Source organism: Sturnus vulgaris, chromosome 9, assembly GCF_052056855.1.
Source record: "Sturnus vulgaris isolate bStuVul1 chromosome 9, bStuVul1.hap1, whole genome shotgun sequence".
NCBI classification, from domain to species: domain Eukaryota; kingdom Metazoa; phylum Chordata; class Aves; order Passeriformes; family Sturnidae; genus Sturnus; species Sturnus vulgaris.
In genome coordinates, this window is record NC_142251.1 from 21,192,541 (window position 1) to 21,214,031 (window position 21,491).

At 37.0% G+C, this 21,491-nt stretch overlaps 1 protein-coding gene across 3 annotated transcripts in view; it reads right to left on the reverse strand.

Annotated features, from left to right (window-relative positions):
- Positions 1-3,050: 3,050 nt before the first annotated feature.
- The window catches only part of VAV3 (vav guanine nucleotide exchange factor 3), a 145,897-nt gene continuing 127,456 nt past the window's right edge, over positions 3,051-21,491 (reverse strand). The window contains exons 23-28 of one of the 3 annotated variants that reach the window (XM_014885387.2): positions 20,897-21,013; positions 20,135-20,222; positions 16,816-16,945; positions 11,540-11,623; positions 6,028-6,179; positions 3,051-4,313 (exon numbers count right to left, since the gene is read on the reverse strand). In XM_014885387.2, the coding sequence (XP_014740873.1) occupies positions 4,272-4,313; positions 6,028-6,179; positions 11,540-11,623; positions 16,816-16,945; positions 20,135-20,222; positions 20,897-21,013 (613 nt within the window). In that variant the 3' untranslated portion in view covers positions 3,051-4,271. Of the gene's footprint in view, positions 4,318-6,026; positions 6,180-11,539; positions 11,624-16,815; positions 16,946-20,134; positions 20,223-20,896; positions 21,014-21,491 lie in introns of all 3 variants that reach the window. The other 2 variants (XM_014885371.2, XM_088170092.1) reach the window with 2 other exon arrangements.

Here is a 21,491-nt window from a genome sequence, read left to right on the forward strand (position 1 = left end):
CTTGCAGTAGTTTGGGACAGGACTGGGCACTACACACACACAGAGCATCCCTGCCTGGCACTCCCTTCCCTTCATGCCTGCACTGGGTGTGCCCAGATGGTGCTGGCTGCCACCATCCCAGCTCTTAGAGCCTCGTGTTTTACATCTGCACCAAAAGCAGTGCTGACAACACACTGAGGCTTCAGCTCTTGGTGGGCAGCACTGCACTGCATCAAGGCTTTCTCTAACTCTGTGCCATGACCCCCAGTGAACAGAAGTTTGGAGGATACAAAGAAGTAGATGACCCAAACTAACCAAAGAAATTGTCATATAATACCATGCTCAGCAATAAAATGGAGAGGAGGGAGTGCTTCCTCTGTCACTCAAATGAAATCAGCAGTGCTCTGAAGAGAACAACTTGAATCTCAGAGAAAATAGTGATGTAAGGCTCTCAGCAGCCCAGTTTCCAGCAAAGAGACAAGAATTAATAGAAACAAATATTTTTTAACTGAACATTAAAGTCAACAGAACAAAACCTGAGTCTGAGGCTGGGTATTTTGTATAGACAAGCACCACCTCTTTCTAGATGTACCTCTGTCTCACCTTTATACATGGCTAAAACCTCGAGAATTGTCCTTTTCTTTTTCACAGGGCATCTCAAGCTTGCCTGTGAGGCAAAGGAGAAAGGAATCCTGGTTGACATAATTTTCATTGTCAAGATAGATTTTTTCAAGCTGAGATTTTCAAGCTTTCAAGCCTTACAATGGAAAAAAACTATTGAAAAAAAACTATTGAGAACACAGCCACAAGTGGTTCATCTGCCCTAATTACAGTGCTTTCTCAATTTCTCACCCATCAGAGGACACATCTCACATACAAGGGGAAGGAGAATGTCTGTGACCGAGTGTGATACTCTTAACAAGGGCATTTAATTGGGACACATTTTTGCATCCCACATTAGGTGTGACTCTTCGTTATGTGATATGTTCACGGGTGACAGGAAAATTATGCCTTACATCTGCAGAGATGTGTAAATGCCTCATTAGGTTTAATAATTATCTGTTAGAAGGGCAGTTCTGCAAGAAAATCTCTGTTACTGAAAAATGAAAGGGACACAAAAAAACCAACACTGCAACTGAACTGAATCACTGCTGTCCTTGCTGAATTAATTCACCTGTCCAGAAATATTTTTATAAACACATTATTAATGAATGCTACATTGTAAAAAATACATGAATGGGCTACATCACAAAAAGGTTATCAAGTAGCCCATTAAATCACACACAGACTGTATTTTCAGACTTGATTTCATTTCAGCCTGAATTTATATAGTAATTCATATATGAGAGAGGAAGAAAAAGAAGGTGGAAGAAAAAGGATGTTGCTGTGAAAAGTTACACATTAAACTTTTTAGGCACAAGTTCTTTTCCATCAAAAAACTACAAGTATCATCTTTGACAGACAAAAATCAATAGCATATGACTGATTCTCTATAGCTAAAATTATAATAATAAATGAAGAAAAAATAAAACAAAAAAACATAAAACAAAAAAGCCTCAGCACCTTCCTGGATGTGGCACAAGGCACATTATCCTGACAATAAAAAGTCCTCAAGGAAAGCTATACTATCCCACTTACACTGACAATTCAGTTTTACAGCTAAATAAGGATTATAAATAGATATAATGATACAAATAAATAATTATAAATAAGGATTTATAGAGGATTATAAAACTTGGAGACCAAAACAAACCATTATCAACTTCTCACAACGAGGTGGTGGTGAGACAAATGAAGCACAACCTTCACAGTAGCAAACTACACATTTTGACACGTGTCATTAAACAAAAAAAAATTAACCAGTTTATTATATTTAACATATTTACAAAATAGTACAAATTAAAGTACTGTAACTCCATTATTGCATGACAAAGAAACAACTCCATACAGGCAAAAGCAGCACATGAAAGAGACGCTCCAGAATATTTGGAAGTCTTTGGTACTCAAAATATAGTTTAAGATGCAGCATTAACTCAATCAATACAGGGCATTAAACACAGACAATGATATGTAGATTTACACCACAAAAGTAATGTTTACCTATGGCTTTCATTCTTCTCAAAGGATGACTACTGGACTCAAGATTTCCTTAAAAGCTTAACAACATTTTTAGGATGGAGAGTACTCAAAATGATTCTAAACCCAAGCTGTTGAAAATGATTGATATATTTTTCAACTCGCACTGAATTTAACTGCCTCTTCTCAGAACTACATGACAGTTAAGCACTAAATACTTCACAGACCTAGAGCCTATTCCTCTACCCCTTAAGCAGGCAAAACTGGGAAAGAATCATCTTTGTCTACTTAAGGGAATATAGGATTATGCTCACAATAGACAATCAAACTGCATGGCAAAACATGATCAAAGACTGCATACTCTAGCCTACACTGCTGTACACATCATTTACAAAATTTTTATGTATCATCTACATATTTACAAATGCTCTCAATTATTCCATCAAGTAATGTACTCAACACAATCACAGTTTACATAATTTTGAGGTAAATCCTTGAAAAATTAGAGCATCAGCAGAATTTAATCTGCAAGGCTGAATCTCTCAAGTCAAGTTTCTAAGGAGAAGCTCCTCTCTTTCCTCTGGTCACACTGCACTGCCTGCCAGGTGCAGCAGACGGGTAAAATGGTTGCAGAGATGAATGGGGATTTTGTGAATTCTCTGTGTTGGGCTTGACTCTTCTTATTGGCCAGGAAAGGCCAGAAAGAAGCAAGGAATCCTGGGGGAAGCCAAAAAGAAACCCAAATACATACTAGCAGATTCTGCTCTGTGGACAAATAGTGGAGATTATGTTGCTTGTGGAGTGGGAAAACACTGCAATGTTAAATTGTGCAGTGTCAGTGCACATTAATTGTAAGATGCCAACAGAAAAAGGAAACAGGAAAAAGCAAAAGAGCAGATGTGGGACAGGATGAATTAACTTCATTTAGGAGCTTGATCTTCTTTCAAGTTTTCAAGCCAGGTGTGACATTACTTAAATATTTAAAACTGCACATCTGAAGACATCACCCACATTTATTTTAGCTTATAACTACATTTCTGCCTCTTCATAATTACATTAAACACTGCCTCACCAAGCAGTGGACATCACTTTGCAAGGCCTGATCTTTCATGCTGGCTAACCTAGACACATTTGGGAATGTTGAGAACACTGCAACAAGACAACTCCCTCATTGAACTGCCATTAACATCCAGGGCAACAAGAAAGGAAAGGGCAGAAAGAAGTTTGCAAGTTCCATTTGCATTCATAAGAGGCAACAGAAGCTCCTGTCTAACTAGGGAAAGACAGTACTGAGTTGAAAGCATCAAAGTTCATCCAAATAAACCAAGAGGTTAAGATAAACACTTTTGTTCTTGAGAAATGATATCATCTTGCATTAGTATTTTCTCCATCAGAATAAGTCTGCAGTATTTATTTAATCTTATTGCTGAAAACTCATCTTGTCATGACTGTCCCCCAGTTGCACTTTTATTGTCAGATGCTTAAGTGAAAAAACTTCACATAAAAAAGCTTGAGATGACAATAAAAGGATCACACAATTCCACTTTGTGCATGTTTTTTAAAGCAATACCACATCACTACACCTTTTTAGAATGTCTCTAAACAGATTGTTAGAAGATTTAGGCAGGACCTCAAAGTAGCCAGTTAAGTAATTACATATGCATGAATGCTACTCATATTTACTACATACTTCCTTCAGAATGATTTTGTGAGTGTAAAATGGTTTGTAAGTTGATAAGTAGTTTGATGTCTCAAGACAAGTCTACTGACTATACTTTAAGCCCACTGGAATGATTGAAATCTGTTTTCTGCATGCAGTGATAAGGAATAATAAGCCTTCATCTCCTTGTACCATCACAGATGTTAGCTAGAAGAGAAATGTTAAATATTCAGCCATTGTTAGTACTCATGGTGTAGTACAGGGTGAAATGAAAAGGAACAAAGAATTTCATTTTCCAGAGATCTTCTGGGAAGGTGAGGTTGGACTTTGTACTGATCCCCAGTGATGGAAAACTGGCAGCTTGTTTCTTTGCACAGCTCTGGGTAAGGTAATCATCTGTCAGCCCAAACTTCTGTATAAATCCCAACATTAAGACTGGAAGGTTCAGACAGGCAAAAATGTTGCTGTTTAAATACTTAACAAGACCAATAACATATTGAAGATATAAATTTTTATAATCCCTGAAACTGCTGGTCAGCAGAGGAGAGTTTTTAGTTCATTCATCCTCTTCAACATAAGTTGATGGAAACCAGCCCACCTAAAAAGGAGGAAAGCAGAACAAAATAATACATGAGATCCACAGAGGTTTTGTTTAATGGCTGAGCTAGGCACAACAAGGATGGGTCTGTTCAGTAAATATATTAATAAGATTACAAAGATAAACTTGGCTGACCTGACAGAAAGGAAAAGAATAACTTAAGATATAACAGTAACTTGCAGATATGAAAATTTGGAGACCAACATCCTCTATGTCACTTTTTCCCCCCAAAAAATCTAAAACACATTTGCCAAGATTGGAAGTCTAAAAGCTCAGAAAAATGCCAAGAGTGGTAGTAGTTTTACCACAGGCAGGACACTACTATTTTTTGAATGAGGAGTTAAAATTTAAGAAGCTCCAGTCAGGTCCAGGGAATGGGAATCCTCTTATAAAGAACACTGACTGATCTGATTGCTTTACACGGAGTTGAATTCCACTGCACTAAAACAGGTGTGACACATGACACAATTTGACAGCAGTCTAGTGTCCTAGACTTCAGAAGTTATAAAGTTATCTACATTCTGAAATTAATGATGTGCCAAATAAGGTTTATGTAAGACACAGTGATGCAATGTCACATATTTCTTGTATCATGTATTTGCTTTAGATTTCTTCAGACTTCTTTACACCTGAAGTCAATTGAACATTCATGAAAGAACTCAAAACCAAACCTAGAGCATGACTAGAAGGGGTGACTGCAGAATCTTTAGACTACCTTATATCACCATAGGTGAGTTTATAATGTCGAGTCCAGGCTATGAAAGCTACCAAGGAATGCTAGCATGTAACAGGGCATCCTTTAGAATGTGGGCAGCTGCATTGTAATGAGCTGTTCAGCTTTCTTCACACGTAAAATGTATACACAGCACGATAGGTATTTCTTCTGCTTCCCTATTTCTTCTGGTCTAATTGCCTATTTAATAAGCTTTAACCATTTAACATAACCAAGCTCATGTACACAATAAAAATTGCATAAAGCAGTAATTCTGGACATTGACTTTAACTGCACTTGCAACTATCATTTCCAGCTTCCAGACAATTTACATTCTTCCACCTCACATTCCTTGACCCTGCATCTCAGCACTTTAGAAATGGCAACAGCAGTCTCAAATGCTTCTGACTAATCTGCATTATAAGGCAGTAAACTAAGACTGTAATAGTAAACCCTTTATAGGTCAAAACTGAAACTTCCCTTCCAAGAGTTGGAGCAGGGTGTAAAGTGAGTTCATAAAAATCCCTGCTAAATATGTCACTTCATCTGGGCCACATTCGCAGAGATCAAAGCAGCAGCTTTCTATAAAAAGGTGGTTGATTCCAGGCATTGTAGTCTGGCAGAAAGATGTGGGAAATCATTCTGTGGTAAAGTGCTAAATAGAGTTGCACAGCACCAAGAACCTGACCCCAAATATCTGTGTGCAAAACGCTTCAAGAAAGGTCAACTGTAGCAGAGCTATTAATCCTGGTTATTTTCCAACCATATAACCTTGCCAAAATATTCAACCTGGTAGGTCACATTAAATAGCCAATAATTTAGATGCTGGGAAAGCTACCTGGCTAGAGTTCTGCCTCGCTCCTATGAAACACAGGTGAGAACATGTTCAATCTTGTGAATTTAAATACACAATGTAGGAACACATTTCTTTTTCTTTTTCCAACAAAATCACCATCAGTGAAGGGAGAAAGAAATAGGAAAAGAAAAAAAAAATCGTCTTACCCTTCCATTTACTTCACCTCTCCACCAGCCATTGGCACTCATCTTGGTATAAATTTTGACAACATCCCCTTTGAGTAAGGACAGTTCTCTCATGTCTCGTGCACAGAAGTCATACCTGGCTATGGCAATGCCTATCACCTTCGGGCTCAGCACTGAAAGGAAGCAGATGGTGATATCATCAGGGCTGGTAAACAAAGGCTACCAAACTACTGTAAATAGAAATATTGTACAATATAAAACAAGGGTTCCACAGCAACAGACACTGACATTCATTTTATGCAAAACATCTGCACTAAAAAGATCAGGAAGATTTAAATATAGGGGAATGGTCTAAAAGTTGAAGGCATTTTTTGCGATTTTTTTAATAGTCCTCTTAATTTTTAGAAGAAAAATCAAACTAGATGAGCCATAAATAAAATATTCCCAACTCTGATATTGCTAAATACATTTGCAATTATTTTATTCTTGTGCTTCATAGTAAAACTTGCTGCCAGTTATATGCATCAACATATTTTACAGGTCACTAATTTCTTTCCAAAAGAATTATTAGCATTTACAGTTGATTTAACTTAAACCTCTAATGAAGCAAAACAAACAGAATAAGGTGCTGTTCTTTCAAAAAACAGCTCCCAAGTTAAATATTAATGCACTTAAAACTGGAAGCAAACATCAGCATGAGCAAAAAGGTACAGACTTTCTACAGGAAATTTCCATGGATCGTTTGTCACAATCTGCATTAATATTGACTGATGTAAATCTATTCTTTTCAGGAGTTTATTCTGTAAATCACCAATGATTTTTTTCTATAAAATTAAAGTTCAATGGAATTAACACTTTAAAGTTTTAAGGTACATCAATATAGAAGAATTTTACCAATGTAAAGCCCAGATATTTTAAACAATAAAAAGCTGCTAAGAATTTTTAAAAAGCAAAGGTGCAAAGAGCTTCAATTAAAAAACCAACTCCTTTTTCCAAATCATTTTATAGGAAATTATGTTTCCAACGCTGATGTAGAATATCCAAACTTGCAAAAGAAATCCTCAATGATTTTAGTGTGAGGACGATGACAGGAGAGTGGGCATGGCCTAACACATAAAACACCTTTGACTTGAGCATTTTAAAAATAACAGATACTACTCCATGGCATTTTGTAGTTGCATTACTTGGCCATGGCATTTTTCAGCTTTTTTTACCATTAATGTCACTGTTTTCCTATGTAAATGAAAATGCAAATTTCCTATGTAAACTCTTCCTTTAAGAAGAGTTCAGGAGCACAGGCAAGCTTCTTTTGAAAAGATTTCAGAAGAATTCATATGATCATAATGGATGACTTGATATCATATACATAGAATCATATCTGTCCTCAAACCCCTTCATATTTTATAGAAATGCCCAATCTTCATTAGAAAATGCCTTTAAGATTCTAGTTTGGCAATGCCCTCAACAATGTAATACTAAGAATTCATATCTATCTGCCTTTAATTTAAATCAGGAACCCAAAACACGGAAAATGAGCTGAGAAATCCTAACAGTTTCAGTTCTGCTTGTGTTTAAGTTTTCTACTCACTGCACCGGAATAGTATTAAATATCTGAAAATCATTATATGTTCAAATACTTTCAGCTTAAAGGGAAAACATAAATTATTTTAAACTAACAAGGAATACTACATTTAAAATACTATTAGATATATCACAGAAACAGAAGGTCTTAAAAACAGTTTTGACAACAGATAATGTCCTAGTTTATATCACATCACATCACTAAAATTCAGTCTAACATTCCTGACTGCTTATGTAGGGTATGCTTATCAGACACTTGATAAATTACATAAAAGATGCCATAGAGCAGAGAATCAGCCTCTCAATTTATTGCTATATTGATGTTGCAAAAATCTAGGTGACATATTAAACACATCAAAGCTCAAATATGTTTTCTTCCCCTATTAGCCAGTGAGATGTAGATGCTACTTGTTTAGATCCTGACATGAATGTAAGGTCCTATACCTTATCAGCATTGCAGTAATCAATTTTACAGGGAAAGAGCACATCATGGGCACCAATTGTTTTGGAGAAAGAAAGAAAAAGAGCAGTTATTGACTGGAGGGTCAGTAACCATTCACAGGCATGCAGCAATATCACTGGCAGATTTGGAGAAGCATTGCAGGATGCAAGGAGGGATTCTGGGAAGCAGGGTATAATTTCAGAGTCTAGAAAAAAGATAAAGGGGCAAGGAAAAATTACATGAAGCAAAGATGAACAACTTTGGGAAAGTGGGGAAGAAAAGAACTAAGAAGGCAAGAAATGCATAGAGGAATAATAAAGATGGAAAATAGCAAGGAAAATTAGGATAGAGAAGAAAGAGGAGCACATCTGGGGGAAAGGAGGACTTTTAACTCTTTTTCAAGTCACAAAGCAGAGAGGAAAAGGACAAAGAAGCAAGAGAAATCAAAACCATCTATCTTCAAAAGTCTTGAGGCAGTAAGTAGCAGAATTTAGATTAATTTAGAATCCAAGATCCATATTTTCAAATAAAAGTGAAGCTCATGATAGAAAATATATAAAAGGAAGCCAGATGAGTGATGGAATACAGGAAAATGACAGTGCTAATTTTGGAAAAACATATTAACCATATCTCTCTGCTGACACAGTCACAAAAACAACTTGACTAGAAACTATCAACCCTGAATTCCCAATTAGTGCTGTCCCAGGATAAATAAAACTTGAGGGAAGTCAACACATGGAAAGGACACCTGTACAGATGGGACGAGAAGGAACACTGAGTGAAGAACAGAAAGAGGAAAACTACAGGAAGAATGCAGAGAGAGAATGGGATTAACAGCATAGATGGATGGAAAGAAAGGGCCCAACAGGTGCATGAATGTGAATGAGAAATTAAAGAGGGGAGGAAGAGAAAGTATTAAAAAAGAAAATAAGCTGTTGAGAAAGCAGTAATAAATAAACCTTGTGTAATAGAAGGGAGACACTCAGAGAACTAACTGGAAATAGAGCGAGAAATCCAAAGGAGGTGAATAAAAAGCACATGTGTGCATGAGAACATGCTTTTACTTAATGCAGCCTTTCCTTCTGCAAACAGAAGATGATGACTACAGGAACTGTAATCAGCGTTGATTTACACTGGAGTATGTTGGACATTAACAGTGAAATAGATGTGCTGCAAATGAATTGTAATACTAGTCTGAGCCACTGATGATGCATTCGGGGTGCAAACAACAGAGGTTCCCTGTGATCACAGCAGGCTGCTCTAGCTCACGTGCTCGAATTCCATGAAGGTCAATGCAGTATTATTAAAGCTGTGAGTTGTTTCTCTCTCCTTGTGCTCTGGCCTCCTCATAAATCTGCAGCCATTGCCCTGGGGGTTGCTCCTGTGTATTAGTTTCCATGCACCTTGAAGCCATGTACATTTACTTGTACAATTACTGTTTCACCAAACCTCAGTGCTGTTATCCAGGCACAGGCAGCACCTTCAGTATGCTCAGCAGTCAGCTTAACCTTCTCCTGTTACCAGCTTCCATATCAGCAGAACTAAGCCAGCTCTGAAGATACGTTTAAAAAATACTTAAAATACTTATTTCATGATATTACATCTTCTAATGTAGGCAAATTATTGGGCTGTTTTTATAAAGAAGGTTTACTACAAACACCTGAAGCAATGCAGCTCAGCACTCAGAATGTAAAGGGTAGATAAGCTTAATTAAGCACTGCAGATCAATATTTGCCTTTAATATTTTGTACTTGAGTAATGAAATACTTAAACTGGCATATCGTGATATGCAAGACATTGAATTGATACCAATTGTCATAGTTATTATTGAATTTTCTGATACAGAAGTTTTTCATATGGAAAAAAAGGGATGTCATTATAATTTGTTGAAACCACGCATGGGAATATATGGGAACGTGTGATAGGATTAAAGTAACTGAGTCTTGATAGCTGTTCTACCACTGTAGGTCACTTGACAATTTTGTTCTCATGGAACAGATACCAGTTTCAGTAAGAATGGAATTTACAGTCAAGTACTGGGCAGTTGAATGCAAGATGTCCACTCCTATCCCTGCCCAAAAGGACAAAAGCTCACAGTATTTACCTTGAGCAAAGAGCTAGAACTTAACTCCTTCATGCCGTTTCAAATCAGGTGAGTGATCAGGGGGTCCAGATGAGTGTTGTCAGCACAGGGCAAACAGCTACACCAAAATGGCTTTCTGCTCATCTTTTCTACAGAGGCAGCCCTTTATAAAAGCAAATGTCAACTGGAAGGGCATCTTCTAGCTTGGATTCTCAGTATTGTTGTGACTACTGAAAGGAAGTATCTGCCCCAAAAATATCCATAGGTAAGGGCACAGAAATGGAAGAAACAACTGTGGGGCAAAGCATCCAAGTGTAGCCTAAGACATGGAGATTGAAATCCCTTGGGTGAATCAAGAGAGGGATCATCAGAGCTGGTCTCAGCCAAAGCAAGCACAGTAACCATTCCACTACTGATCTGACACCTGTGTCCTTTTCCCCTCAGGAAACTATGGAAAGCCCCAAGAAACCTTCCCAGAGTACTAAATAATTTGGACAACTTCTGTGGGGCAGGTGTAAAACACACTGCCCACTGAGATCTGGATGACTTCACTGCATGTGTGCATGCTGGACACGTCCCTTCCCCCGTGCAAAGCCAGCCCCAATCTGCTCTGCACAGGCAGTGTCCCCCACCCCAGTACACAAAGGCAGGCCAGAGTAACGAGAGCAAATGCTGAGATCTCCACATCAGCAGCTCCTTCCATGTGCTCCTCAAAGGCTTTCACCTTTCTACTGGCAAAATTGTTCTTCAGCTGTCCAGTGGTGCAGTTCACCTCTTTGCAGACCAGATCTTAGGGATCAGAGCAAGTCATACCCATACTGATGCACTGACTGAGACTACCAATGGCACTACTTTTAGCATTTTTATGCAGTCTCTTAGTTTGAAATGATTGCATCTATTAAAGCCAGAGATGGTTAAATGGAAATAAAGAAAACAATATTTAGAAAACAGATGGGCAAAATTAATTAACAATGTTAATGCAGAATTTGAAGAAAGCATTCTCTACAAAAAAAACCTACTGTATTCTAAGATGCTACTGCAGTATGGTTTGCTGCAGGGATGGGACGAATTTATTATTTACCAACAAGCAGTGATATTTCCATGTTTGTGCATTTGGACAAATGCATTAAAATATATAGCTCATAGATGTCAACTGCATAGCAAATCAACAGTCAAGTGCTCACTAATGGAATCTGCTGCAACTATTGAGCTTTGCAACACCTATTCAAACTGCTTATTGCAATAAGCAGTAATAGTTCAAAAGTTTAAGAGTTTGATTTTCGTTACACTCCCAGAATAACAAGTAATAACTCTGTTTTTGGAGCCAGAGAAGAGCTGAAGTATTAGATTCGTCCCTTCCCTCACTTGCTGCACACAGAAACAACAGAAGCAAATTTAGAAGAAATATAAAAGCAGTAAAGCAGTACCTGACCAGAAAGGAGTGGAGGAAGGGGGAACAAAGCTGTAGTCTGGAGGAGTTACAAAAGAAAACCCACAGAACAAAGAAGGGGCTTAGAGGAAAAAAAAAGAGAAAAAGAGAAAAGCAAAAGAACATTGAAATATTGGCATAAGATTTAAATAATAGTTTTTTAACTATATAATTCATTGATAATAAGGAAACTAAGGTTCCCTACTAAGGATGTCTGCAAGGAAATTGACTGTAATAACTAAAAAATTTGGCTCTATGATTTAATTTTTAACAATTGCATTTTTTCAAAGAGTAAAGTAGGAAAAAGTCACCCATTTAGGGTTTCAGAGAAGTAAATTGTACTGTAGCCTCTTGCAAATATTTTCAGATTTAACAAAAGCTTTTTTAATTCTTTGTGAGCCCCACTTCTTACTATTACAAAAGCAAGAACTCATACATACATAAATCCTCTCAAGCCCAGCAACACTAGTCACATGCCCTTAATTAGGATACAGTTTAAGTTGACCTGGCGTCAACTCCATATAATGGCATGAGAAAAAAGTATGTATACTGCCCTGTTAATCATTAACATCAATAGGAATTCCACAGCTAAACTACATCCTCTAAAGCCCAAAGACTACTGCTCACATTTGCAGTTCCCCCAACTTGCAAAAAACCCCTTGAGCAAGCAAAAAAAGTTTGAGCTTGGCCTAGACAGAACCAGCACTTCATCCTAAGCCCCTACAGCAGCTTCCCTGGGTGAAAGCCACAGGTGCTCTTGTCAACAAAACTAGGGCCAATGTAGTTTTAAATGCAAAAATGAGATGGAATTAACTAGAATTGCTTCAAGTGAAACTACAGTTTATTGACATGTTCTCACATTTTGTCCCTCTTTGGAAGAGGCAATAAAGATATATAGTGTGCATGTATAATAAAGTTGGGATCTTTGCTCCTAGCTGTGATTTGGAAAGGTACATCCATTTCAATGGGATAAATGATAATGCAGCCTCTAAATTATAGCTAATAATATCTGTAATTACTGAACAAGAATTTTCCTTCAAAAAGTAGCAGGGTTATATTTATCACTTACAGCTACTTCTCAGAATTTATTCTTCTGACTACCCATGAAACACAATAATTTTGCTTCAAAATGGTACTTGCAGGAATGATGACTAGAACAATTTTATTTAAGAATCCATGGTGGAGGTAATGGTACAGTTCTGTGCATCTTACCTGGGTGACAATGGATACATTTGTGACAAGGAAACTACAAGCATAAATAAAATAAACAGGACTGATATGGTATTTTAACATTCAAAAACCTGGGTTTAGAAATTAAAAAAAATCCCCCACACAACAGCATTTTAGGTAAGTGTCTCACAGGATAAGAAAAGCATGCTCCAGGGCCTCTTAGCACCATTGTGAAGGATCAGAAGGGAGTTTCCAGAGTCTCTCTCCACCTCTGACACTGAATGAACTATCTGGGATGCATGAGGGGCTCCTTTATACTGGAGACAGTAACCCCAAGTGACAGCTCTGTGGGGAATTGTGCTACACAAACCCAAAGGGCCACTGGAATCAAAAGCAGTGCCCATTCTTTGAGGCAAATACCTGATTTTATTCCTCCAGAAGCACAATGGCAGAGTGGAACAGCAGCCCACAAGAACACAGCCAGGTTAGGTGCTGTATGGGGGCTGGCTGGTCCTTAACTGAGCAGACTTTATCCTGACTTTTCTCTCTCATATAGCTGGAGGTTTGGTTTTATGTGTCAAATTCTGGGCAAGTCAATCTGTGCAGGCAAAGAAATCCTAGCAGGCTTCTAGAGATAACTGATGTGTTTTGATGATAGGGTGTTGGTGTTGGCTTCTAAGCAGAAAGGCTGAATTCTTTTGATTCCCTAAGGGTTGGGATGATATTTGTTTTGTTTTACTTTACTAACAGATACCTTTACACAGTTAATGCACTAACTGTAAGTAGGATGTCACACACCTACTCCTAGTTAACTGACAAAGAAAAATATTACTCAAGTAGGACCTGGCTTCATAATTTAGGTTACTTTAAAATCTGAATTTCATAAAGATTCAAATTACTCAATATGATTGTGCTCTGCATCAGCAAATCAGAATAAAGTGCCATTATTCTACTCCACAGAATAATGTCCACTTTTTGCCTTTATTTCATTAACTGGCTGATCATTCCTGTAACCTAATGTAAGAATTAGTATTTTTCTCTGTAGCAAAACAAAACTTGATCATACTGTGTGTGTCCAGAAAAGCTTTAGACTGAAAAATTAGATGAAAGAATATACCATTTACCAAAAAATCTTCCCAATTAACTTGAATTTCTATATTGACAAAAGTAAATATCTGACAGCTTTTACAGCCACATTAAAAGTGTACAATGAATATCAGAACAACACGGGTGACTTCTGCAAGACAAGGAGACTGAAGAGTAAAGTTCTAACCCAAGTGGGAAGCCAAAAACTGCAAAGCCAAATTAACTATCCCACTAAAAGAGAGGTTTTAATTCTAAAAAATTATTCTAAAAATCAAGTAAATGCTGAAGCAAGAATCAAATTCCCTGAAAACTTAAGAAGTTACAGTGTGACTTATTATGATTCATATTAGAAATTACAAGTTAAATGAAATACCAGTTGTTTTTCTTTTCCCATATGGGTAAATGAAAACATAACAATTACAAAAAAAAATTAACATACTTTTTTCTCATTCTTTTCTGGGAAGTAAAGTCAATTCAGTATTGTCATTCAATTTCACAGCAGCTCAAAGACCTTGGCAGCAGAAAATGATATAACTCTGTCAAAGTCTGCAATGGTTCAACTGATGTTTTTTAGAAATACTTTTCCCACTTACTCTGTCAGTTTTATATCCTAAAGATCAGCAGTTTTGAAAACAAAAAGCTGATGTCTTTTCAAAAGATAGCTTCATTAAAAAATCCAGGCATGTGAATAGTATAGAGAAAAATACTGCATTAAACCCAAATTCTTCTTCAAATCAGCTTCAAACTGTCAAAGTGCATTGCATTCACTACCTTCAGCCCCGTGCTGAGTAGGTGCAAAATTGAAAAAATAAGTGCCCCTCTCCCTCTCTTCAGCTGCATTGTCTGGCTTCCTTCCAACAACTGTTCTTCCTGCACTTGGATTATGTGGGGAGAGAAAAAAAACAGCTGTGTGCTGGTCCTCACTGTGAGTAAACTCCATATCCAACTGCTGTCCCACATGACTTATCTGCTTCCTCTACTAAACCAAACCTAAAGCAGCCTAAAGCTTCCCAAATTCTTTCTAAATTCAGCCCAGCAGGGTTCACATATATACAGCTTTTCTCACATCAGCTTGGTACAACGAACAAGACCCACAGATGGACTGTTCATCATGGACATTTTGGTTAAACAAACAAAACAAAACAAACAAGAAAAGAAACAACAAATAAATCACCACACTCATGGGGACACACTTTACTGTCCAATCCATTAAAGGAAGTGTCATTCAGAGTCAATCTAGATAAAGCAGCAGAATTATGGAAATCTATTAGACTTTACAAGTGGAGTTTGGGAACTGAAAAGTTTTTCAGGTCAGTTTGGTCAAGACAAAACCTGCAGTTTCCACCAGCATAGTTTGTAGCATCAAAGGGCTGATGGTTACTGTGGCAGACATGCATTTCCTCATCCCCGTGACTAAAATGAGAGCATCCCTCAGTCATTTCTCTTGCTCTCCCACATACTGCCTAAAAGATCTTGTAAAAGATGTTTCCTTTTGTATGATGACTGAAGTTAATGAGGAAGTATCATAAATCTTGTATCCTGTAAAGCAGGAAATGATTGGGTTCTTGCAGAGTAAGAAGTTGATGGACAGCATAGATACATTCTAACTGGCCTAAGAAAAAAAAGGAAAACAATCTGGTTCTGCTCACAGTCAGTAATAACTCAAACAAATGCAAAGTAAATCAAGCAGAACATGTCCTCTCAACAGCTGAAGCCTCACTGCTGTGCAGAGGGGCAAGGGATGAGGAAAGCACAAGAGATGGCAAAGGAAGAGAGAAGCACAGGGAGACCACAAGCTAAAGGGACAGGAAAGGACAGGGCAGAGAAATTCACCAGGAATGGGTATGAACAGCACAGAGAGGAGACAACTGACACAAGTCCTGGGAAACAGTGAAGAACAAAATGGAAAGAAGATGAATTGGGAGGTAGAGACAGTAAATGAAATACCCAGAGACACATTGGTCTCTTACAATCATGTGTCCTAAATTATCTTCACTTTAATTAGGAGAGGAAGAAACCTCTAAAGTTATAGAAATGTTATGGAACTGAGGCAAGCAAGTAAACAAAAGCTCACAAACACAGCAAATGAAAGTAACAAAGCCACCACCATCATCACAAAGACTAGACTGGTCCTTTTGGGCTTTTACAGCAGTCTTCATACTGCTAAAATCCCCATAAATTTGTTTTCCTCCTATTATCTGTTACAGTACAAAGGTGCAACCAAAGACCACAGAACAGCAAATCTAATAATTGCTCTTTGACAGTAACATTATATATTTTCCAGAGGCCAGCCATGTGGTAGGTTTTATCATTGACATTGAACTTCTCCATGCCCTAAAAATCATGCTAATTTCCACCTGAATTGTAATAGCTTAAATAAAGGACAGCATATGCATTGCAAGCCTTCTCAGTTTATTTCTAAACTTCACAACTTTTTAACTGCTATTTATATTGCACTGTAGTTCATTAACTTTCAGAAGCTTAGTAAGAGAACTCTAATGAACATTAGATATGTTATACATATATACATAAAATATAAACGTATTTGCGTGTTTAAAAACATGCAAAAAATAATTAGGATATAGTAAATCTAAATTTTTTTTGACACATATATTTGATATTACTGAGATGCTACTTCATAGGGCTATGCTACAAGACTGATTTATTTAAATCCCCTTTTAAGGATTAGAAATTGTCACAGATATCAACACTTGTAGCTGCAAGTATGCAAATTTCTTAAGAAACTAGGCAAGATGCAGTTTAATCTCTCACCAGCATGTCTAATAGGTTTTTTTAATATTGGGGAGTTTTTAAGTTTGGCAGCAAGACAAGCTTGCTAGACATGTTTATAAATCTCTTGGCAGATCTGAATCTGCTTAGCTTCAAAAAATCCTAGCTAAAAGCATTGCCATAGTAATTGGTTATGTATCAAAAATGGAAGATGAAAGTACCAAGTACCTTGTCCTTTTAATATATATACACATATGACAGTAATATATAAAAAATTATAATCCTCACCATTGCCACCTGTTCTGTTAGTCCTCTGTCCCACTGAGTTTTCAGATTCTTTGTATGGAAATTGAAGAGTAGTATCCAAACTTCGAAAACCTTCTTTGAGTGAGTGGTGCTTGTAGTATTCTACGAGTTCCTTTCAGAAAGAAAAAAACACTTTCATTGGAAATTGAAATCACAAACTGCATTCTGGTGTACAGCCAGTGACAGTTTTTTATGCAAGTAACCTTTTTTAATAATATATCCCATAGACAATGCTTATTTCTTAAAATATAAAGTACCTTAAAAGCTGACAACTTTCATACTACCACTTTAAAAAATTTAAACCAACCAAACAAACAAAGACACCCCAAAAACCAGCCAAGTAAAATCTTTTTGTAGAGTCAACAGCTGCTGCTCCTCTAAGTCAGGCTGAGGATGTCTTTGCTTTTCTGGAATCAAGTAGAAGGCAAGGTCAGCTTCTTGTTAAGGATGCAGAAATAAAATGTCTCTGTTTTCTCAAATCTCTTTTACAATGATAAATGGTGTTTATCTACAAATGTATTTGTAAATACACAGATCTGAAATAAAGCACATGGCTTGTAAGTTAACAGCAACTTCATGTGCAGATACTCAGACAATATAAAAACCTCCAAGGCAGGGCAGGCTTGGGGGGTGTCAGACAGTGCACACTGACTGAAAAATCCAGCATTTCACATTCTGCTTGTACCCAATCCAGAAATTTCATCATCTCTCTCTGTGTGTGTATCTACATAGGCCTTCAGAGCTACACAGGAATTTTTTACACATATATATATATGCAAAAACTCATATATGTAAATATAAAAGAATAACTGAAATAGTTTATGCAACCAAGAAGGTAAGTTACTCGAATTCTTACTCTAAAGAAGACAACACCCATCAAAATTCCGTCACCTCATGCTATTCTTCTGCAATCTTCAATCCCTGCCACTGTCTGTTACATTTGAATTAGCCCTAGAAATGTCAATATCACATAGTTTGTACACAGAGCTAGAATAGGACTAAAAGTGACCAGACAATTCAAAGCAAATGTACTTCAGTTGATCCATTCAAATGTGGGACTTCACCTACAGAAATGCAAGCACAAAGCAACATATTTACTGTAAACCCTTCAATCCATTCCACTTATATTTAGATTTCCAAAATGAGAGTTGACCACGTCAAGCTTAGGTCAAAATTAGGAGATCCTGCTGCGTTTAATCATTTCCTTCTAGGCAAAGAAAAATGCCCAACAAAAAACAAAACAAGCAAACGAATCAAAACAAAACAAAAAAATAATCCCAGCACCACAAAAAGCTACCAAAATGTTTAGCCTATAATAGCCTACATCAGTGATACTAAGAACTCTCTGGGTTTTGCTGTTTGATATCAGCACATCATACAAACTAGAATGTCAGCAACGAAATTTACTCCCATATCATCATTGAATATCCAGACATTCAAATTACCAAGGCAATACTGTGTGTGATTTGTAAGTAAGTGGCATTCAAAGCAGGATATCTGGATAAATGGAAAATAATTAGTAGGAAACTTTTGTTACCTTTTTACACAACCTAAGTCTGTAAGAATTGTGTTGTTTGGTAAAAGTAACTAGAATTCCAAATGGACAGATATTGTTTGTTGGCAAAATAAGCTAAATGCTTTTAAAGTGAGGAAAAAGGAAAAATCACTTCATGACACAGATTCAGTTACTTTTAAAGCTTAGATTTTTATTCCATTCTTCCATGAAAACAGTTGACTGACAACTGGACCTTAAAACATGAATTGCACCAACCACAGTAGCAGGCTTACAAACAGATGAGTTAGGTAAGCAGTCCATGCCAGCAGGGATGGGGCTCCTCAGGAGCTGTCACATTACCCTGATCCACAGCAGCAACCAAACTAACCTTTCACTGCACCCTGCTTTACACACTCAGCACATTTTAATTACTCTGCTGAAAGATTTTCAAATGTACTATGAAAAGTAGACAAAAGAGCTCTTCTACTTCTTTTCCCTCCAAAGCAGGACAAAACGCTGTGTCACTGCAGATCACCACTTAACGTTTCCATGGATGCTGCCTTTGTCTCTCTTCTGCTCCCACTTCTACCCAGACTACTTTTGTTCCTCTTTTCTTCCAGATACTTTTTCTTTTTTATTTCAGTTACTTTTTCTCTTGCATCTACACAGAACAAAGCAGTTGTTCCACAGCACGTACAAACACTACCACTTGTGTATTTAACTCTCAAGGGCAGAATTCATAATACCCTAAACTTGTGTTAGAAAATAATTTTTTCCTACTTGAATGTTAGCAAGGCTAAGTTGGTAGCAGTGAGGTCCCTACACTAGAAATTTCTTCCATCCTCTCAATTCTGTGATGCAATGTATATTCTTTTTTCTCATTTTTCACCCAACTTCGTCCTTTATTTATATTTCTGCTCTACTTTGAAACCTGCACCAGTGCATTAAACTGCATGACTGCCATAAGAAGACCTGGCAGCATGGGACTCCAGCTGCTGTGCTTTGCCAAGATCAGTTTCCAATGAACCATTTGTAGCATTCACAGACTAAGCAGCCACCTCCTCGTGTATGTGAGCAGCACCATGATTTCTGCTGCTAAACAACGAAAAAATCTCAACAATGAAAAGATCTCAGGGTCCCCAGCTCTAAAACGAAACAATTCACTGGCTTGTAAGTGTGAAATAAAGATACAAGTGCAAAAACAGCTTAGTACATTCTTTGTCAAGAAATTTATGTTTTTCCTGTTCTAATGAGCACTCACAGACTATCATTTAATCTCTCTCCACCTCTAGGATGCTCTTGTTTTACAGAGTATCAGTGGTTAAACTACAATTATTTCTAAGGCTTCCTAGTTTTAAAGCTTCTCCCTGCTCTTATTTTGTATTATCCTTCATTTTTATTTAGTGTTTTCACATACTTGAGTATGTATGCAGGAAGGCTGTTGCATAAATTTTAATCCAATTGATTCCTAAAAACCAAGGTTTCCAAAGACATCAAATTCTCCTTTCCAGATTCAGCTTAACTCCACAGTGGGCTGATGCATGGGATTCAAATTCCTCCTCTCTTCCACTTCACTACAATGGACACAGTCCAGTCATAGCAATAAATATGTAGTTTTAAGCACATAAAATCATCACTTAGAGCTAAAACCATAAATATAAAAAATTATCCTATTAGCAGGAGTGGACACAATTCAAATCTTTCATTCTCATAGCTTTCTGGAATTTCACCAACCAAAGTAGCTTTCTCTAACAGAAACAGCTACAAAGAAGATCTCACACTGTTAAAAAGCTCATCAATGCTTACCATTAAATTTTTAAATTTTCTGTTTTCTGCAATGTGGAAAAAGCCATCTCTTGTTAAAATCTTGATGTGTTTCACTTCGTTATTGTACCTGTGGGCAATGAATAACTTATGAATATAAATGTGGTTTTAATCAGACACAATCAATAATTACCAGAGGGCATGCCCCTAGAACGCCACACACATAAATTCTTAAGACAAAATGTATATCTGTGCCAAAACAAAGTTGACATCTAATCAACCAAAAATATTTATTAAAGTAAAGCTAAAGAAGTAATCTGTAATCAGAAAAAAAGGCACAGCTAACTGCTTATTCTAACTGGGAATTCCCATGTACTTCCTGCTTTTAAATTCATATTGATAAAACGACATGAAAGTGAACAATAATTTGTCCCCACAAAATGTATAAACCCACATTTTACTGAATGGTCTGAGATGCAAAGGGCTTTGAGTTCTCACCAAAGTCAACGAAACAGAACACACTGTACTGCAGACAATGCTTACTTTTTTCCAACATACTCAACCATTATTTTTGTGGCCCCAATTGGCTACATCAGCATTGTAAAACCACTGTTTCTTTCCTTCTATATATCCCGGGTATTTTTTTATGGCAATTTCAGTTTTCCTATATTGACTCTCCTAAAGGCTGTATATAATTACATAACAGAAACTGCAGTTATTTTCTGCATTTATTTCAATTACTAGCTACACAAAAATGAGAACAGGAAAACTTTCTTGAGGAGTTTTTATTCCACTTCCACTTACTTAATACTAATTGCATATTCTCCTGATTCTTTGGTCCTGTGCCGCACCAGGTAAGTGCTGTTTACTCTGTTAATTAGTTCACTTTCTGCCTGCAATCGTTCCATTGCTCCTGCAAACCTGTAACAAGGAAAATAAAAATTGCCTATGATTTTTTCCAAAGCTCCAAAGGTCTATTAAATATGCAATAGAGAGTGAAAATTTTCTACATATCATGGGGACCAAAAATACATCCGTTGCAACTGAATACCACTTCCAGATTTCTGAATGAAGAATAAAACATGAAAAAATTCCACAGTTGGGGGTTGCAGAGTCCTTAATTAGAAAAGTATTTGTATGCATGTTGAACACAGAATCTGCTAGGGAAAGTGCTTGAGCCCAAGCATTAGCTGAATGACTACTGGCTGGAAAAGTTCATAAAACCAACTGAATCATTTGCTGCAAGTGAAACAACCCAACAGTGCTCCAGAACCTTTGAACCTCCCTGAGTTCTAGGGAGATTTATCATAACCAAATGGAGAATCAGCCACCAGAGGTACATCAGGTCAAAAAAGACCTAATGAAAATTTGGTACTTACACAAGGAAGTATTTTATTTG